Source organism: Phaseolus vulgaris, chromosome 7 (genome assembly GCF_051622355.1).
Source record: "Phaseolus vulgaris cultivar YP4 chromosome 7, ASM5162235v1, whole genome shotgun sequence".
NCBI classification, from domain to species: Eukaryota; Viridiplantae; Streptophyta; class Magnoliopsida; order Fabales; family Fabaceae; genus Phaseolus; species Phaseolus vulgaris.
Genome location: NC_143504.1, coordinates 9,956,573 through 9,973,383, shown reverse-complemented (window position 1 = coordinate 9,973,383; position 16,811 = coordinate 9,956,573). Strand labels below are relative to the sequence as shown.

General features: G+C 34.4%; 2 protein-coding genes across 2 annotated transcripts; one reads left to right on the top strand and one right to left on the bottom strand.

Moving 5' to 3' along the window:
- Positions 1 to 234: 234 nt before the first annotated feature.
- Positions 235 to 2,660, bottom strand: LOC137829652 (elongation factor 1-alpha). The gene is made up of 3 exons (XM_068636504.2): positions 2,590 to 2,660; positions 1,898 to 2,371; positions 235 to 1,285 (listed from the first exon to the last, which is right to left on the bottom strand). Exons 2-3 carry the CDS (start codon positions 2,357 to 2,359, stop codon positions 401 to 403), a joined length of 1,347 nt encoding a protein of 448 aa, XP_068492605.1. The 5' UTR covers positions 2,360 to 2,371; positions 2,590 to 2,660; the 3' UTR covers positions 235 to 400.
- Positions 2,661 to 8,069: 5,409 nt separating this feature from the next.
- LOC150025766 (uncharacterized) lies at positions 8,070 to 12,159 on the top strand. The gene is made up of 6 exons (XM_090304407.1): positions 8,070 to 8,214; positions 8,903 to 9,025; positions 9,116 to 9,410; positions 9,457 to 9,606; positions 11,223 to 11,452; positions 11,690 to 12,159. Exons 1-6 carry the CDS (start codon positions 8,070 to 8,072, stop codon positions 12,157 to 12,159), a joined length of 1,413 nt encoding a protein of 470 aa, XP_090160533.1.
- Positions 12,160 to 16,811: the final 4,652 nt, after the last annotated feature.

Below are 16,811 nucleotides of genomic sequence, written 5' to 3'. Positions count from 1 at the left end.
ATGTGTAAAAAGAAAAAAAAAACACTAAATGAAATCTTTTAACTATTATAGTCATCTTATTTTTAACAATGGAATCGTGTTATATCATATTGTTTATGCAGATAAGAATGTTTTCTTTCAAAGATGAACATGGTTTACAGATGAACACTCTTTTATCCTTCAACACCTCATTCATCCTAATTAGTTCATGCAACACATCTTTTACATTCATTTTCACACTTAAATAAATGATTATTTTATTATAATATAATATAAAACAAACTTTATTTATATAACAAAAAAACCTGACACTGAGACATAAACTGATAAACAAGAACATGAAAAAAAGTACTACTGCAAACAAGACAACATTCATCATAGTCATGTAATAGGGATTTCTTAATAGACCATCCTGCACGATTCACTTGCCCTTCTTCTGTGCAGCCTTGGTGACCTTAGCTCCAGCAGGGTCCTTCTTCTCCACGCTCTTGATGACTCCCACAGCCACAGTTTGACGCATGTCTCTAACAGCAAAACGACCAAGTGGAGGATATTCGGAGAAGGTTTCAACCACCATGGGCTTAGAGGGAATCATCTTCACAAAACCAGCATCTCCGTTCTTCAGGAACTTGGGCTCCTTCTCAAGCTCTTTACCAGACCGTCTGTCAATCTTGGTCACAAGTTCGGCAAACTTCACGGCAATGTGGGAGGTGTGGCAATCAAGAACTGGTGCATAACCCTTTCCAATCTGTCCAGGGTGATTCATGATGATAACCTGCGACGTGAAGTTGGCAGCCTCCTTGGCAGGGTCGTCCTTGGAGTTTGACGCAACGAAACCACGTTTCAGATCCTTGACAGCAACATTCTTCACGTTGAATCCCACATTGTCACCAGGAAGAGCCTCAGTGAGAGCTTCGTGGTGCATCTCCACAGACTTAACTTCAGTTGTGAGTCCAGTTGGTGCAAAAGTAACAAGCATTCCAGGTTTCAAGACACCAGTTTCCACACGTCCAACAGGTACAGTTCCAATTCCTCCAATCTTGTACACATCCTGAAGGGGTAATCGAAGAGGCTTATCTGATGGCCTCTTGGGCTCATTGATCTGATCAAGAGCCTCGAGAAGGGTAGGACCCTTGTACCAGTCAAGGTTGGTAGACCTCTCAATCATGTTATCTCCCTCAAAACCAGATATGGGAACAAAAGGGATCTTCTCAGGGTTGTAACCAACCTTCTTCATGTAAGAAGAAACTTCCTTCACAATTTCATCATACCTCGCCTTGGAGTAGTTAGGTGTAGTAGCATCCATCTACTCAATAGAGTACATAAAATCATAGGTTAACAATAAGTACGTATGCATGTGTTTTTGCATGCATCAGATGAATATTGGAAAAATCAAAATCGACACTTATGGAAGCAGCAGAATAGAATAATGATACCAATAATTTTTAACCTAGAAAAACCTCTTCTAACTTGAGAAGTAAAATTCACAAGACCTAGTTGACTCTACTATAAAAGTAGGATTACAATATTTGTTTCTCTCATCTCTATGATGATGGTAACACTTAATCTCACCAAAAATTGATGGAATACAAAGCGTCTCTACCACATTTTTTATTTCAACATGATGGTTATCTATTATCTTATTTACTCTTTATCTCTTCTCCTTTGCTTACTTTCCTCTTCCTTACAAGTTCCATTTATATAGAGAATGAGAGGAAAGTTTATCACATAAAAAAATAGTGAACAATTAAAAGAAAGAGTTATAATTTCAAGACTTTTATAATCATCTTTAAATCTATTCAATGGATCAGTTACCAATATTCATTAGTAAGATTACTAAATTAAGATTAAGATGAGATTCACCAAGAAAGGGATTCCCAACCATGAATGAAGGTGTAGAAGTTTACTATATAAATACCTTGTTACAGCAGCAAATCATCTGCCTCACACCGAGAGTGAAAGCAAGGAGAGCATGTTCACGGGTCTGTCCATCCTTAGAAATACCAGCTTCAAAACCACCAGTGGTGGAATCAATGATAAGAACAGCGCAGTCAGCTTGGGATGTCCCAGTAATCATATTCTTGATGAAATCCCTGTGTCCGGGGGCATCAATGACTGTGCAGTAGTACTTGGTGGTCTCAAACTTCCAGAGAGCAATGTCAATGGTGATTCCTCTTTCACGCTCAGCCTTCAGCTTGTCAAGAACCCAGGCATACTTGAAAGACCTCTTGTTCATCTCAGCAGCTTCCTTCTCGAATCTCTCTATCACACGCTTGTCAATACCTCCAAGCTTGTAGATGAGGTGACCAGTGGTAGTTGACTTCCCTGAGTCCACATGGCCAATCACCACTATGCTAATGTGAACCTTCTCTTTACCCATTACTGCTCCAACCTAAAATCAACATTTATCATTTCTATTGCATACAGTCTAAACAATTGTTTCTCACCATCCGAGTTTGTAGCAGGGCACATATAAGTCATAAGTCACATCAAAACATTAAAAGACAAAAGATAACTGGTTACACACCATCATAGTCAATTTTATACACTAAGTTTACGAATCAGTAATATGTTAATTATTCATAAATAAGACACAATTGAGATAAAAACCTTGGTTAAAGAAACTGCACTGAACAGTGGTTAGCCTCAAAGAGAAAGAGTGTAGGTGTAGCAGAGATATTAAGTGGTTGTTTAAGAGGGGTTTGTTTATAAACAATATCTGGCCTTGGGTAGCAAGTTATGTACATAATAGAAGACCATTCTTTTTTTAGAAAAAAGTCATAAACAATATCTAGCCTTGGGTGGCAAGTAACACCGTAGAGAAGTCTTCCTTCCACATTTTTCATCACAAAATAGTTATTAAAACAATTAATTTCAACACACTAACAAATTTGGAGTATTAACTTTTCAAAACAAGTTCGTTAAACACAAACACGCGTTAAAATTGTTGCTAATTTTCTATCTAATTTTGCATGGATAATTTGTCATCCATTATGGTTTTATTGAACTTATCTTTTTTGCAATCATAAGCTATAAAAAACAGAGCAAAAAAATGTGCAACAAAAAAGAAGAAAAGAAGGAGGAGATAGAAAAAAAATACATATTAAAAACTTATTATAAAAAGAAAACAACCTATTACATAGACATAAACTAACAGCATTCTGTTCTATGCTGAATATTTGGGGTTTAGGGTTGTAAGAGAGAGAGACGTTGCTGAAGAATGGCGGAAGTGAAGTTATTCTTCACAAACTTTCCTCATGAGTACATGGAGAGGGACATGTGGAAGATTTTTCAGAGGTGAGGAAGGGTTATCGACGTATTCATATCAAGAAGATTAGATTATGGTAAACTGCACTTTGGATTCGTGAGATTTCAAGGGGTGTTGGATGCTCACGTTTTAGAAAGGAAATTAGACGCTAATTGGATAGGTCTTTGGAAGCTGCAGGTAAATATACCTAAGTTTAGCAGGAAGGAACCACACAGACCCGAGTTGGATGACATAAGGAAACATGAACATGTAAGGAAGGCTTGGAGGTAGAAGGCTCAACAAAGATCCTTTGCTCAGGTGGTTAGGGACGGTCACGAGTCTGCTTCTAAGAAGGTCTTGGACGCCAGCATGGTCTGCTTTCAAGTCGTAGTGGATTTTACAAAGTGGTTGGAGGATTGCTTTGTAGGGAGACTTATTGAGTTAAAAAACGTGCAGTCTATTAAGGAAAGTTTTATTTTGAGTGGAGTTAATTCTGTGAAGTTGAGGTCTCTAGGGGAGAAGTTTGGGTTGTTAAGCTATGATGAAGTGGGATTCTTAGAGAAGTTAGTTGTCGAAAATAAAGAATGGTTAGATGGGATATTCGAGTCTCTTGTCCCTTGGGACGATAGCTTTGTGGTAGGTGAAAAAATTGTTTGAGTTTGCTGTAGAGGTATCCCGTTGGTGTTGTGGAGTAGCCAGTGTTTCGAATTTATTAGGTCTCTTATCGGTTCGTTAGTTGAGGTTGACAACGCCACGCTAACAAGGGAGGTTGTTGAGTTCGCTCGACTGCACGTCAGAATCCCTGTAGGAAGAGATGCAAAGATGGTGAAGCAAGTGCAAATTAATGGTACTTTATGCACCGTCTCTTTTGAAGAAGAGATTGAGGTTTTGTTACTATGATCATCATTAGGGAGTGGTTCGTGAGGAGGATTCCGGCAAGCTTGGATGAATTTGGAGGAGTTGGGTCTGTTAACTCTTTCTGCTCGGAGCTTGGTGGAGGGTTTGAACCAAAGGAAGGAGAAGAAAAAACGGTTCAGTTTACTGTGAAGCTGAAGGGTAGTCTGTTAGGTGGTGAAGGTGGCGCATGCAAAAATAATCATTGCGGGAAAAATCAGCCTAGTTTAGGTGGAGTAGGAGCCGCATGCAACTCTAATAATTGTGGGGTAAAATTGTTCAGCCTCGGGGTAGAATTTTCCTACTTTGGTAATCCAACAGTTTTATTTAAAAAGTTAGAGGACAACAATAAAGGTAGTGGGGCCTAATCAGGTTGTTGTGCAAAAATGCATTTGGGTCTTAATGACGCATTAATTGCTCAAGGAGTGGTTTGATGACCTAATTTGTGTTGGGCCTATTATGGCCCAAGAAAGAGACGCGAATAGGGTTGGGACATTGATGACTTTTTACGGCAAGTGCACCGCGTTTGTCAAAAGTAATAATTGTCCCTAAGGACGGATATCGATCCCACAAGGAACAGTGAATTATCGAGTACAATAATCGCTAAATATAAAAACAGAACAATTAAAAGAGTTTTGAATTAATTGTTTTGGCACTGATCAACAAGAAAACAAACAAAGAATTAGTTGTTTCAATTGAAAAAATAAGGATTAGTTTCATCTCTCTCACTCTCAAGTATTTTGATTAGCATGTCAATATTAAGTTCTTTGATTGAAATTGATGCCCATATAAAAATCATCTATATCGATTCCTCGCATATAAAATCCTTAAGAATGTCCCCTAACTATCGATCCCTCGCATAATTATAAGAACAACTTAGAACGAAGCTCAGACGTTTAATAGCAATTAACATTTCAAGTCTATTCCTAGCACCCAAATATGTTAAGTATTGTTGTTTAGGTCCGAACCCTAAAAATACCTCCCGGTCAGATTTAAGATTCTTAATTTGTCACGAAAAATTAAAAGTAAAACAACAATACCAATAATCAATCAAGAACTGAATATTAATATATAAAATATCACCTCAATACATAAGAGTTTGAGCAGATTACTCCCAATCCCAAAGGGGTAGAATTAGCCACGCATACTTCTATCACCTTCCATTCTCCCAATTGGGTTACAATTCACTCTATGGTGTTTTCCTCTCAATCTCCCACCCTAAGGTTGAGCCTCTAGCCCTCTATTTATCCTAGTTTTCTAGGGTTAGGTTGTTTATTGTGTTTCGCTAATGGGCTAAATGATAAAACATAAAAAAGGCCCAATCTTTCTTTGCATCTTTTTCCATTCTAGGACCTTCTATCTTTATCTTTTTAGCTCAAACCATTCATCTTTAATCCAAATCTCCAATCTTCCTTAGAAATCTGCAATTAACACCAAATATTTGGGTATAAAATACTCTTATTCAAATAAAGATCATAAAAAATGTAAAAAGGTATAAATTCATAAATTAGGGATTATTTTATAAGTAAATTAGCAATAAATCTTCATAAGTGCCTATATTTTAATATGAAATATTACTGAAATTATACACTTATCACTCTCCCTAACTTAGAATCTTGCTTGTCCTCAAGCAAAGTAAATGAATATATTTGAATTTAAATATCAAACAGCTTAATTCACTAAACAACATATCAAATTAGAAACTTATGATGCTTCCAAATTCAAATATAGAAAATTATAGACACAATCAATTTCCAGGATCAAATCAAAACAAATAAATGACAATTCATCAAGGAATATCTTCTCATATGCTCACGGGTAAGTGTTTGTTTCTCTCTATTTTCACTGAATCATAACAAATCACAGTTGCTTTTCATTTCATCTTCAAATCATAAACATATTAGAAACATGAATCTTGAGGTCTTTTCCAGGGTTGTAATGAGGCTGGGCTTCCAAAAAATATTGGTTTTTCTTAGATAACAAAATGCACATATTAAAGAAGAAGAACATATCTACAATTCAATTATAGATAACATATATGTTATCTAATTACCACTTTCTTTCTTTCGATGTCACCTTTTCCCTCATTTTCTTTCTGACTTTTCATGATTTTCATGAAATTTTTCTATCTTTCTTTTCTATTTATTTTTCTTCTTCTATTCCTTTTTTTTTTCTTTTCAATAATAGGAAAAGATTTTTCCTATTTTCAACTTTTTGACTTTCACAATCAGAACCAACCATTCCCTTTTCTATATGTATTGCATCTATGTTCTCCTTCCTTAAACATGCTAAAGGGTAGGAAATTATATCAATAAAGGTTAAGGTGCAATATTAACAAAAAAATTCTTGGCCTAAAAAAAAAATGGAATTCTAATATAAAGGTTGGCTTTTTGGCCTTGGCTCCTAATTAACACAAAAAAATGCCTCAATCATCTTCATGCTCTTTTATGATGCAACAAAAATAAAAATTAAGCAACCACAATTGTCAATTCATCAGTAAAACTCTCAAACTGTTTAAGGTTCACACATTCACTTGGTTTAATTGGTCTAATTCCTTTTTGTCTTGTCATTATCTGTCCTAATCAATCATCCTGTTAAATTTTCATGTATCATAATTTTAACTACATTTGAATAGGGATTCAATCATATTTTCTTTTCTAACTTGTGTCTAATTCATCTCACTATTTAATATTTAAACACAAATTCTTTTTTTTCCACAATTCAAAATTAATATTCTAGTTCTTTTTTATTTGAAAAAAATAAACTAGAAAACAAACAAATTAAAATTGAAGTTTATTCAAGAAAGATAATTCAAGACTTAAAACTAACAAACTAACAAAACAGGAAATTTATTCAAAATAAGCAATAAAAACAAACTAAACAAATAAGCAAATAAAAAAAAACAAAATAACCGAAAAATAAAATAAATAAAATAAGAAAAAATTCAAATAACTGAAAAGAAAAGAGAATTAGAAAGATAAAACCATATTTTTGCTCAATCCTATCTTCTTAAGAAGTCATCCAGCATTTTGTTAAAATCTTTATCTACAGTCTTGCTTCATTTGCTGGATCTGCCCCCTTGAATAATAGAACCTGTCCTCAGGTCAAAATACATAACCTGCAAAATTATTAGGAGGCATACAAGATTGATTTTTTTTTTTATATTTTTTTTATCATTATTTTTATTTTTTGAAAAATAAAATAAACAAAGGTAACAACATAAAACTAAAATCATGTCTACCATCACCAGGGGCGGCGACGGCTGCCATGTGCGTCTTCTCATGGGAGGTCACAGGTGAGGAGGCGATGCGGTAAGCGGTGGTCTGCGACGGCTCCGGCGACTGGTCTGCTCATCAAAGCGGTGGGTTCTCGTCGTCTTCCAGGGGCGTTTTCAAAACAGCAATAACCAATGGTGGAGTCTTATTCGTGGACTTAAGTGCGGCGGCAAGTTGCGAACTTCTATCCACGCCGCCCTCGGCGCTGGGTGTCGTTGCCACCGCTGGTGATGGTAGTTTGAGGTGGAGCGACGATGAGAGTGGTTGCGATGGTGCAGGCTGGTTAATGGGAGGGAAGATGGAGCGGTTTCTGCAGAATGGGAAGGAAGATGCAGTGGTTCTGCAGAAGAGTGGTGTGGTGGTGGACGGTCGGAGGAGTTTAAGTGGGAACATCAATGCGGTCTTGATTCGTCAAACAGCGATGGTGTCCATGAGGTGGATGGTAGACACGCAAGCTGCACGTTTAACCGTGCTTCTTTGGTCAGCTTTGGAGGAACAGGTTCACAAGCTGACGGAAAATTGGTAATAGGGAAGGTTTCTCGAACCCTGTTTTCGAAATTGGATGTTAAAGCTAGCCGTGAGACCATTGTCCCTCTCAGTCGAAGCGCCAACAGTGCTGATAAAAATGGCTCTAGGCTTAATTGGTTGAAAATGAAAACTTAGAAGCTATTAGAATGTGGAGCATAGGAAAGGAACTTGGGTTTTCCTTTAATGGAGAGGAGGAAATTGTTATCAGCAAGTTAAAGTCTTTGAAAAATCGAGACAGTGGCAAGCAGAAGGTTGTTAGGAGGGAGAATAATGTTTCAAATGATGAAGATTGTTAGTTTGAACATAAAGGGGTTAGGAGGAAGTATTAAACGAAAATGTATTAGAGACTTGATTAGCAAAGAACAGGTGGACATGATTTGCTTACAAGAAACTAAATGTTCTAAGATTAGTAAGGAGAATGGTTTTCTGTTATGGGGATCTAATGATATTGGTTGGATTAAGGTTGGTGCTAGTAATAACGCATGAGGGATCATTACTATGTGGAGAAATAGTCGGTTTCAACTCGTCAACTCTTTTAGAGGCAATAGTTTTTCTGCTGTTGAAGGGGTGTGGAAGGGCGGTGGAGGGGTTCAAATTATGATAGTTAATGTCTACAGTCCTAGTTCGTTGAGGGAAAAGAAGATCATTTGGGAAGAAATTAGTGAGTTTAGACGGCATCAGAACAATAGGGTGTGGTGTGTACTTGAAGACTTTAACTCCGTTCGAAGATAGGAAGAGAGAAGGAGTTTGTTCTCAGTGTCTGACTACAGCAGAGATATCATAGGGTTTAATGATTTTATTGAAAATTCCAAACTTGTAGATGTACCGATGGTAGGTAGAAAGTTTACTTGGTACAAGCGGAACAGGTCAGTTAAAAGCATAATAAACAGGGTCTTGGTGTCCAGGGAATGATTGGATGTGTGGCCGGATTGTAAACAATTCGTCTTAAGTAGAACTGTTTCTGATCATTGTGCCTTAGTGTTTAAGGACTCAATAGTGGATAGGGTTCCGAAACCGTTTAGAAGCTTGGATGCGTGGCAAAGTGATGGTAGGTTTAAAGATTTTGTCAAGAGCAAGTGGCATAGCTACGAGGTGCAGAGGGGTATGTTTGGTTTTAAAGAAAAATTGAAGAAGTTGAAGGTTGACTTAAAAATCTGGAATATGAAGGTTTTTGGTTTTGTGAACCTTGCAGGGGACAAAATGTTCAAGAAATTACAAGAGTTGGATGAAAGAGACGATGAAAGTGATCTCGATGAGCAAGGAAGAGAGGAAAGGCGGTTGTTGCTGGCAAAACATAGTCGGCTTCTCTTTAAGCAAGAAGCCATCTTGAAGCAGAAAGCCCGACATAAGTGGTTGGAACATGGAGACCTTAATACAGGATTTTTCCATTTGGTTGTGAAGTGGAGGAGGACGAGGAATGGTTTAAATGGAGTTTTCGTGGACGGCCTATGGTGTGATGATAAAGAGGTGGTAGAGGATAAGGTTAGGTTTGTTTAAATCCCGGTTTGATGGAGTTGATGGGGTTCCTGTCAGGTTGGATAATGTTCAGTTTAACTCAGTTTTTGTGGAGGAGAATAGAATGCTAGTCGAAGATATATCTGAAGAAGAAGTTAAATTTGCAGTATGGAGTTGTGAAAGCTCGAAGAGTCCTGGTCCCGACGATTTTAACTTTGGCTTTTTAAAGTTCTGTTGAGAGATTTTAAAAGAGGATGTTCTGAAGGTTGTGAACGAGTTTGCAGATAGAGACAGTTGGCCCAGGGGGTCAAATGCATCTTTCATCTGTTTGGTTCCCAAGATTGACAACCCGCAATAGCTAAGTGATTTCAGACCTATCTCTCTAGTAAGTTGTTTATACAAAATCGTTTCAAAGGTTTTATCTCTTGAAGAAGGTGATAAGTAAGTTGATTGATAAGAGGTAATCTGCTTTTCTGGAAGGAAGTGGCTTTTTGGATAGTGTCCTCGTGACCAATGAGGTTTTAAAGGAGGTGAAGTGGAGGAAGAAGAGTTGTGTCTACTTTAAAGTTGATTACGAAAAGGCATATGACTTTGTAAGTTGGGAGTTTTTATATTACATGCTTAGAAGGTTAGACTTCTGCAAAAAATGGATTAGATGGATTAAATCTTGTTTGGAGTTTTCCTTTGTGTCGGTGTTCGTAAATGGGAGTCCTACTTCGGAGTTTTACTCAAAGAGGGGTTTACGTTAAGGTGACCCTCTTGCGCCTTTTCTGTTTCTTATTGTGGCAGAAGGATTGGCAGGTGTTGTAAGGAAAACTGATGAAGATCAAGATGAAGAAGAGATAGAGGCCGCAAATCAAGAACAAGAGGAGGTAGAGGCCAAAGTTGAAGAAGCTCAAGGAAACACTACCTTACCTCAAAGGCTTACAAGGAGCAAGTTTAAGGAATTAGGAAGTAGTGGTAGATTGTTTTCTCTTCTTATAGTATCTCTTGTATAAAAAGTAGAATGTTTAAATACATAGTCTTTAGAAAGGTGCTTAGAGGGAAACATTAGACACCTCTTTTGTAAAAGCATCTTTAGGCCTTAGCTTAGAAAATTCTAAAAGCTTAGGCGTTAGCTTAGGAGAGGCGCTAGCTTAGGAATCTCTTAGGTAGCTTAGGGTGCAAGCTTTGTAACTCATGATCGGCCCTTTCTCCTATATAAGGAGGGCTTTGGTCCTTCATAATTCAGAATTGATATTTGAAGTAACAAAACTCTCCCAAATTGGTGATTGAGTGTGTGAGAACTTGTCTTCTCCTCTTCCTAGTCTCATATTGAGAGCCTTGGTTCCCTCAAGTGGCGGCAATTCACACTTATCTTGGAGCATTCATACTTCAAGTGGCGTGTTCATCAACCAAGAACTACAACCACATAAGTCATCTTTCTTCTTCATCTTCTAATTCCATTTTCGTGCCTATTTGAATTCCTAAACATGTTTTAGGTTCCTTTCTTGCTTTCTATTCGGTGTTCTTGTTTAGTTTCATGTTTCAGTCGGTTCATCTTCTTCCTTCCTTGCTTTTGTTCGGTGCATTTCATTTGTGAAGCTTTTCAATCGGTTCCTTTCATTTCTTTAGCAATTTAATCGGTTCATTTGCTTTCTTACCTCTTTTAATCGGTTCAATTGGCAAGAAATGGGTCTTCCATGTGAGTTTGGTGTTTGGTGCAAGTTTTGGTGAGTTCTTGAAACATAGAACATTGATCCATTTCTATAAAAGTGCCTATTCATTCTCCAACTCAAGTTGATTCCATAAAATGTCAAAGAATAATCTATATCTTGCTATTGGAATCATATCAAAAACTGTAGAGAAGAATCTGGTGGAGAGTCTAGAGGTTGGGTACAAAAGGTTAAGGTAAACATGCTTCAATATGTGGATGATACTCTGTTTCTTTGTGAAGCTAACTTTAAATCTGTTTGCAATTTGAAAGTCATCATGCACTGTTTTGAATTAGCCTCTGGTTTGAAGGTCAATTTTTCGAAGAGTAGAATTGGACGGGTGGAGGTTGACCACACTGTGATTCAGCAGTTTGCTTGTGGTGAAAACTCCTTTCAAATATTTGGGATTGCTTGTGGGGGGGAACCACAAGAGAGTCTCGTTTTGGGACGGAGTGATAGAAAGATTTAAGAGTAGGTTGGGAAGATGGAAAGGTAGATTTCTTTCATTGGCCAGGAGAGTTTGTCTCATTAAGTCGGTTCTTTCTTCTATCTTGCTTTTCTATATATCTATGTATAAGTTGTCTTTTGTTGTGCTAAAAGAGATTGAAAAAATTCAGAGAAAGTTTTGTGGGGTTGGGGTTCAGAAGGAAGGAAAATAGAGTGGGTTTTGTGGAAAAAGGCTTGCGAGCCTAGAGAAGTTGGCGGTCTTGGTATTTTGAACTTAAAGTTTCAATGTGACTCTGTTGGGAAAGTGATTTGGCGTCTGAAGACCGAGAAGGGTGGTTTGTGGAAGGAAATTCTCGACTCTAAATATGGAGGTTGGAGAATCTTGCAAGAACAAAGGAGTAATGCTAAGGATTCCAACTGGTGGAGAGATTTGAAGGGGATTTGGGAGATGGAGGAATGGGGTAGAACCTTTGAGAACTGTTGTGAGTGGAAAGTGGGAAACGGGAAGTATGTCTTGTTCTGGAAAGATGTTTGGGTGGGCAACGAAGATTTGAAAAGTAAATTTCCAAGACTGTATTCTTTATGTGGTAATAAAGAAGGTAATTTAGAGTCTTGCAGGGAGTGGGTTAACGATAGTTAGGAGTGGAAGTTAGTTTGGAGGAGAGGTCTGTTTGATTGGGAAAATAGTCAGGAAGTCCAGTTGTTACAAGAGGTGCATGGAAAGGCCCCGGTCTTAAGTATTGAAGATAGCCGGGTTTGGAAGGTAGGTAATGATAGTGGGTTTTCTGCTAAATTAAGAGGCCCCTACGAGGGAGATAGTTTGTTTGTCTTCCTCTGGAAGACTTATGCTTTGCCTTCTGCCCAGTTTACTGCTTGGAAGGTGTTGATTAATTCGGTTGCTACAAAAGTTAACTTGGAAAGGTGTGGGGTTTCGGTTGATAACAACCTATGTAGTTTTTGCAGGATGGAAGTGGAGTCGACAAATCATCTGTTTTTTGAATGCAGGATTGTTTGGCTTGTCTGGAAAGAGTGTTTTACATGGATGGGGATTACGTCGGTTGATCATGTTGATCCAGTTTCTCACTTCTTGCCGTTTAATATGTTAAATGCTTATGCCCAGGTTAATGTTGTTTGGAGTAACGTTTAGATTGCAGTAGTAAATGAAATCTGGAAGCACAAGAATAAACATATTTTTCAAGGTGGAGTGGTCGACCATTCAGAAATGTTCATCTTGGCTCAATTAAAGGTTTGGTATTGGGTAACATCTAAATTTAATTCTGCTTGTTTTACTTATTCTGAGTGGTGCATTGATCATGTGGTTTCTATGTTTTCAATTAAGTGAGTTTTTGCAAGGTTTTTTCCTTTGACTGAGGTGTTTGTTATTTTAAGTTTATAAGGATTATGTTAGTTAGAAGAGATTCTGAAGGCCTATTGTGTTATGGTTATGTATAAGGGTTAAGTCACCCGATTCATATTTATTTATTTATTCTTGTTGATAAAAAAAAGACGTTAAAAAAAATAAAAACAGGAACTGAATTGAAGGAGAAACTTAGTTTTGAAAAATGCGATTTTTTAATTGGTTTTATATTTGAAGCAGCCTTTGAATCTGATTTTTTAATAGGTTTATATTTTTTATGACATCATTTTTGTTTATACATCACACACTGTCAAATATGCTTTCATTTGATTCTCATAAAAGATGGGTTCTTATTATTAAGTATTTAATTTAGTGTTCAATTTAAGATGCAATAGAAAAAAATAATAAACTTAAACTCCACATCAGAAAACAAAAGAAATCCTAAAGACAATTCTTTTGCAAAACTAGATCTTTTACAATAGTTACACCTATATTAAAATAATGGCAAGATAATTTAATATTATTTTAAAATATAGGTATTATATTTACTATAAATAGTTTTAAATTTGTAAAGTTTGTTTACTTGTTATATTCAAGTAACACTATATAACGCTTTTATATTAAATTTATTTTTGTTAATGGAAAATTAAAAGGGATATCTAACCAAGTTAGAAAGTAAACATGAAATTTATATAGAGATATGTTTTATATGATTTTTTATTTAATAAATTATATATTGAATTGCTTGTCAAAAATTACTAAATAAATTAAAATTTGTCCATACACTACCAGATTAAATTATATATTATTTTAGAGACTAAAAAATTATTGATATATTAATGGTTTGTTTTTTTTAATATAAAGTTATAAAATGGATAAACTTTGTGGTTTGAGGTTTGAGCAAAAGAAATGTCAAAAAAATCCTCTTTCATTTAAAACAAGTGATATGACCCAAATCATAAGAAATAAGAGGGTACATATGATTTTAGAATATGTGATACTACACAACTATGCGACATAATATTGTATAAGCATTAAAGAGATAATATATGGTGTTTATGAAACTTATTTCTATTATACAACAAGTAACATAGCTTAAGTGATGAGTGAACTTTTAAACAAAAAAAATCACATCAAATATTTTTGCCATGAAAAGGATCACTCAAGTAACGAGACGACGTTCAAGCCTTTCATTTGGAGTTGATATGACTAGTTGTTCAAGAGATAAAAGTTTGTTTGAGGTGTGACGATTGATGACATGCATATGTGATGAAAGATATGTGTATATTATTTATCATGATCATGATATGTATGTACTTGTATAATATATACATCCTAACATACATTGTATATATGTTCATATTATAATCATTTTATGTGTGTTGTGAATCTTTTATGAATATTGTAACTCTTTACTATGAATATGGTAACTCTTTACTAGTATATACAAAAGTTATTTTTATTTAATTTTTTATAAACATTATAAAAAATATATATTCAAATATGCTCTATTAATTTTCATATTTTTAAATACATGCAACTTCATACACCGTCAACTTTGTATTTTATGGTGTCGGTTGAGTTAAAATTCAAATTTATGCATTAGTGTATAACCAATCAAGTACTCTTAAAATTGTGATTTTTTTCTAAAAATTGTAGGATTCACTACAAAATTAAAAGTCTATTTTGTTATAAGAGATCTTACTTCATTCAGCCAATTACGTATGTCTTTCTCATCACGCACTGTCTTACAAAATTATAAATAAGACTAAATTTTTAATTTTCTATTTTATTAATTATCCAATCAAATGATAATTTTAATTTCCTATAATTTGTAACAAATACTTAAGTTTTTATTCAACATTGAGTATAACAAGAAACTTACAATAACATTATTAAAATATCATTTTATTATTATTTAAACTAATTTTTATTAGAATTTAAAATTTAATATGTTTATCATTTATGTTTTTATTATTGATACACTACTTAAAATATATTTTTTTTATGCTACAAAAGTTTTTACAGATTCGTACAACTTTTATGAAAATTCTATATAACAACACTAAATACTTGTTAGTCATTTTATAAAGATTTTAGTGGATGTTTGCTAATAACTAAACTGATAATAAAAACATTAGTATAAGTTTTAAAATAATTACTGTAAAAGTCTGTAAATTTATAATACATAATTATTTATTATTTAACTAGAGTGTGAAACTGCTGCACTCTATATCAGTACATATATAAAAAAAACATAAAATAAAAATCAATTTTAGATACTAAAAATAATTAGTTGTTAAAATAACTAAATTAGAGACTATTTTAGAAAAAAAAAATTGGTTTCTAAATTAGTTTCTATTATTGTTAAATGGTTTCTAATTGATATCTAATTAGATATAAAAGTTTTAACATCAATTATTTAGTTTCTAAATTTATTTAGTTTCTAAATTTAGTAGAAAAAATTTGGTTATTAATTAGATATCAATAAAGAAATTATTTAAAAATAATATAAACTAATTTGGAAACTATTTTTTTTTAGTTTCTAAAATAGTCTTTAATTTAATCACTATAGCAACTAATTATTTTTTGTCTCTAAAAATTAATTTTTATTTTATGATTTTTTTTTTGATTTTTTTTTTCTCTTTCTGTCTAGGCTCTATGATTTTTCAAGAGAGAGATTTAAATTTTAGTGTGTGAAAGAGAACCAATGTTTTGTAATAAATACACGTACCAGGTGATTTATAGTATGAAGTTTCCTTTAATATTTAGCATAAAAGCTGAGAAGAAATTTTCATGAAAATATAATTTCACGATAAAAAGTCAAAACGTAACTAACTTTTATATACATATTTAAAAATCATCACTGTTCATAATCAACAAGTCCTTTGACTTAGGAACGTTCTGATAAATTAATTGGACACGGTTTGAAAAGAAATAAAAAAAAAATGACTTCTAGAAGGGTGTATATATATATATATATATATATATATATATATATATGCGTGTGTGTGTTTTTCCTGTCTGAATTAATTACATCTTCTTAACCAAATTCGCTCATACCCAATGAAGATGAATGCATCATTAAATGTTTCAGCCTTTTTCTTTGTTACACAATAATGCTCATTTAACTATAATCCACTAGATTATCAAGTAATTAACAATAAACTAAGATAGAAAACCCAAACACAAGCGTACTCTCAAATTTGTTTATGAGTTATATATCCCAACATGTTTCACAGGTTTCAAACTAAGTTATTAATTATTGCACTGGAAAAGCAAACAGCACTCCCAATTCTCTGGCATGTTTTGCTTAAGTTTAAAATCGTAAATATTAAGGCCATATGTATATAAAAATACATATAGGTAGTCACATATAGATAGCAATTAGTCATAGATGATCAAAAGCAGTGTTTGTCCCCAGAAAACAACAAAAAACAAGTCTATTTCAATGCACAAGATGGAGTGTAAGCAAAAAAGGCAGAAGAGTGTATAAACTGGTTTGCTGAACATGCCGGCTCCACAAACATGAACAGTGCCAAACACACATAAATTAAGTGCATCTGGGACCTTGGTATTGACTTCCACACACAAGTAGCCAAACACAAACTTAACTCAGACATGTGGACACAACTTAAAGCAGCCTCCATTAAACTAATCACAAAGTTCTGGTTTCGAGAATTGTTATATCTCCATGCATATGTACAGTTTCATCTAGAAGCACTCTGAATAATAATAATAATAATAATTAATATTATAGCACCTTCTTTTTAGCCTGCTCTTCTAGATGGTTAATCAATGATCTGTTAAATTCGAGTACCTTTTATTTTTGTTTTTTTATTTCTTTTCATCTAGATGATATCGACTTTATGTCTGCATCATTACCTTTAGCTTCTCTCTCTCCTCTCTAAATCTATTCCATATATATTCAGAAG